This window comes from Rhopalosiphum maidis, chromosome 3, assembly GCF_003676215.2.
Source record: "Rhopalosiphum maidis isolate BTI-1 chromosome 3, ASM367621v3, whole genome shotgun sequence".
In the NCBI taxonomy this organism is placed as follows: Eukaryota; Metazoa; Arthropoda; class Insecta; order Hemiptera; family Aphididae; genus Rhopalosiphum; species Rhopalosiphum maidis.
This window is the reverse complement of record NC_040879.1, coordinates 49,162,850-49,167,429: the sequence shown is the minus strand read 5'-3', so window position 1 is coordinate 49,167,429 and position 4,580 is coordinate 49,162,850. Positions and strand designations below refer to the sequence as shown.

At 27.7% G+C, this 4,580-nt stretch overlaps 1 protein-coding gene across 1 annotated transcript; it reads right to left on the bottom strand.

The window, feature by feature from the left end:
• LOC113558002 (ubiquitin carboxyl-terminal hydrolase 48-like) lies at window positions 1–3,542 on the bottom strand. Its single transcript, XM_026963535.1, has 2 exons — window positions 3,537–3,542; window positions 1–3,279 (listed from the first exon to the last, which is right to left on the bottom strand). Exons 1-2 carry the CDS (start codon window positions 3,540–3,542, stop codon window positions 1–3), a joined length of 3,285 nt encoding a protein of 1,094 aa, XP_026819336.1.
• Window positions 3,543–4,580: the final 1,038 nt, after the last annotated feature.

The following is a 4,580-nucleotide window of genomic DNA, read 5'->3' as shown; positions in this document are numbered from 1 at the left end:
TTAATGCATGAGCTCAGTACCTTTAAAACCAGTCTCTTGTTCTGTAGCAACTTCTGACTTATGTATTTTTTCTTCATTAAATTGGGCTAGTATTACTGACTGAGGAAGGATATTAAAGTCTCTCATAGTTGCTTTATTGTTCTGCAACTCTACTCCCTCTATAGTTTTTAAACATTGATTTATAGGAAGAACATTAAATACTTTCATAATCTTTAATTTGAGATCAAACACCGTATCATTCAAAGAAATCATGACTGACTCAACCTTGGGCTTTCGTTTTCGTTTACTCCTTCTGAATTCATTCCGAGATATTTTATTGTTATTATTCATTGAAGTAGAAGCTATATTCGAACCATAAGCACTATTCGCAGATACAGTAGTGTCTCGTTTGAATTTCTTCAAACAGTTTCCATTCTGATCGTCAATATTGTCCACTTCAATGAATATTTCTATATTACTGTATTCTAATTTATTCATTTTATCTTCTAAGAGTTTTTTCTGACGACATGTTTCACATATTTCTGGTTTTGATATTGTAAATTTGCGTTGAGCATCAAAGTATACAAATATTCCATAATCAGCTGCATAACAATGTATAAGCCATTTCCATTCTTTTTTTGTTATAAGCACCAATTTGTTATATTCATATTGTGTTGGAATCAAACTCATCGTTGGATGGTAAATCAATTTTTTGTGATCATTGCAAAGCAGTACTTCATTCATGATACATTTAGGGATTGGTACTTCTAATGGAGATCTGACAAAGGTTCGGAAAGTTTCCAAAAATTCAGCAGAAATGCATGCATATGGGGAAGGTTCTTTTGAAAAAACATTTCTGTTATTATTCCACAGTAAATCATTTAAAAAGTAATTTTCTAACTTGGCCAGACTTAAATGCGTATACTTGCATAGTAAAAGCCGAATATGTACACTCCTACACATGTAACATGGTACAGTAGTTTTATCAAACAATGATGCTTTTGGAAAGTAGATTTGAAATAAATCTATTACTTTTTTTGGCACCAATATCTTTGAATGTTCTCCAATTGACATGTTTCCATGTCTGCACATAATGTCATTATTAAATTTCCATTGCATGTGTTCAATGTTTTGAAAATAACAGTAGCAATAGTTATTATATATTTCATTAAAACTTTCCTCATATGGAAATACATTGTCTTTAGACTCGACTTCTGTGTTTGACTCTCCATAAGTATTATTATTGCATTCAAGTTTAATAATATTTTCTGCATTGATGGTCATATTACCATTTTTCTGTTTTATATCTTCATTAACTATTATTTTTTTGCATAAACTGCTGCCTGGTTCACTTAATGTTTCATAATTAATTGGCAATGTTGTATTTGGAAGTACGTCATTGGTATTGAGAAATGTTTGAAATGACTCAAAATATTTGCGCTGCCAGCATTTAATTGTTTCATTGCTTACCCAGTAACTTGTTTCACTATCTTCACTATTTGTATGGTTAGTTTGGGACCAATTTCGTAAAATTGTAGTAATAGATTCATTTTGTTTAATAGTTAAAGTTTTTGTATACAATAAAGCACATTTATTTCTAACACACACTTTACATAATGACGACATTAACTTCAATCTTGGACCACCTTGAAACATATCATACAGTTTATCTGCCAAGTCTGATCCTATATATTTGGCTTGATGTACCTTATCGGGATCCAGTAAGTTATGTTTACACAATATTGTGTTGTTGTCTATTTTCTTAACAATCTCATTTGGGTTCACTTTCAACAAATATTTCAACCACTCCAGAGAAATAATATCAAAATTTTCATTTTTATAGCCATTTTTTATTTCGTTGATTAAATTCAACATTTGTTCCACAAATATTTTACTTCGATTGCAGTCTAATATTTTATTTTCAAAATTATGATTACAAGTGTTTACCAACTGAGTTAATCTTGGTGATAACTTGCAGACAATCGATTTAGTTTTTGTTTTTTTAGCCTGTAAATCTTTTATGTAAACTAACATGTAAGCATCAGTAGATTGAAATTCTTTATTGGGATTTTTGATATTTTTCATTGATTTAAATTTTTTTAATTCATCATTGGTACATAAATTTAAACCTTTAATTGTGAGCTTATCCACTTGATCATCATTGAATTGATACCATTGTTGTGTAGTGTTTTCTTTGATCTGGGCAACATAGTGACCACAATTAGCACTGGAACCTTTATGGATAAGTACCGCATATAAGTTGTACTTATAATTTTTTCTTGAAGTTGCATTTTGTTTTTTAGGTAAGTTTAAATATTGAGCCATGTCTAATGTTTGTGGGAATTTTATCATAGTGTTTAGTTTTGTTTTCTGCATTGATTCTCGATCATAGACAAACCGCATTAGTTGAAAATTTAATACTGAAGGTAATGCAGTCAAACACATTTGACGCACAGCATTTTGTTTTCCTTTACACTTATTGCAATAGTATTGATCATCCCCAGCAAGAACTTCTTCTTTTAAATAATCTTTCAAGCTGTTGTTTAAAGTTTGTTGACCTTCAATGTTTAAGCTTAGATCCCTAAATGTCGAACAACTTTTAGATTCAGTTTTACATGTCAAGCATGTAATTACACTTTGATATTCACCTCGAAAATTATTTTTTACCATTTCTCTAACAGATGAGTTTGTTTGTTTTTCAAATTTTTTTTCCAGTGTTGTTAATAGTAAATTAGAAAACTCTTCTGCATCTTGTTCTATGCTTGTATCTATTTTTAAAGATAAGATGAACGCTTCTGGATTTATTGTTTTTTGTTTACCAAATTGCATTAATGCAAATATTAATTGCAATTGACCAACACAAGTTACGGGCTCATATCCGTTTTCAATGGAAAGAGTTGGGTTATGTAGTATTTCAGTCTCATCTTCCATAGGATTCCAATTTAATATGGCATTTCTAATGTTAATATTGTGGAACCATAACTGAAGCAAACTGTTAATATAACAGGTTGCTCCTAAATTTTTTAGACCACAGAAAGCTTTTGTTTCTCTATATTTTAGTTCTAGATCTTCAAGTAGAGAGACTTTATTTTGAAGCCAATGTTGTTCACCTAGTGTGGATAAACAAAAGGGATTGCTGCTACAAGCTCGATGGTTAGATAAAGGTTTACATTTGCGAAGTTCTAAAAAAAACGCTTTACTAATATGACTATCGTTGATGTTATCAGGATGTGTATCTTCAGCCCATAGCCACTGCTTCTTTTTCTCTTGATTCTTCCTATTAGAACGCATTTTAAAAATCTGTTATTTAGTGAATCAATCAGTTTTTGAACATTTGTCATTAAATACTTGTGAGCTTTTTGCTGAAACAATAAAAGTAAATAATAATTTATTGGGTTAGCTTGTTATTTTAGGACTTGTAGAAATAAATGATTTGAACATTTAGTAAAATTAAACGTGTTGTAGATAATTATTTTTTTTATATGAACCAGAAGCATGAATCAAAGTATTTGTGATTAAATTTGAAATAGATTTTATCCAGTCAATTTTGATTTTACAGCCATAGTCAAGAAGTCAAAATTACTTAAAAAAAAGTAGGCCTACTTAAATATGGTTTTAACAAAATTTAAATTTGTGTTATACGTGCATAAATGGAGGATGTTAAAAGTTTAAATATTCCTATATATTTCCTGTGTCTACTTCACTAACTTTTCAGAAAACTACCAAATCAATGAAATGTAATCTCAACAATAAATAAAATATTGTCTAATTTATCAAATTCATGATAACAACTAATACATAGTAATGTAAGTCACACAATGAATTCAGTAGTTATCTATAAAATGTAACTCACATTGTTTCAGCAATGATCACAGAAAATTTTTTTAATTAATAACATACAGTTGTAAAGCTTTGTTTTAACATTATTTTTGATTTTACATAAAATTGTAATCTACATTGCTAAGAATACTAAACATAAAATTATAAGTGAAAATAACAATTAAATGGCATCTAGTGAAATGGAAAAATTAAAAAAAAAGATACACAACATAATTTATTTAAATTATTTTTAGCATGATATTTATTTAAAAAACAAGATATCGTAAATATGAGATATTATAATGTATAGATATTTGTTATGTTTAAGAAATATAGACATTCTATGTACTATTACAAATATGTAGTTGAAAATTGGTACATAATATTTTTATTTTATCTACATACATAACACATTTATTTATTTTAAATTTGAATAATAAATAACCAATAAAAATTGTATAAAATAAAACTGGCAATTTATATCATTCACATTTTCAAAAATTGTGTTGTTAAAATAACTTTAAATTAAAAAATGTAATCAGATATTTTAACATAGAAATTATATAAGATTAAAAATGTTTTTAACTTGAAATTTATATTTGGTTTAATATGTACTTATCACATTCTTTATCTTGTTACTTTTCTTTTACTAATCAAGTTTTTGTGTTAAATCAAAATATTTACTTAAAATTTAACAACATTTAGTATACTAATTAGGTGTTGTTAATTGTATTTCAATGTTTTAGACAAAATCAAATGGGAAATTTCTTAAGAAGGAATAC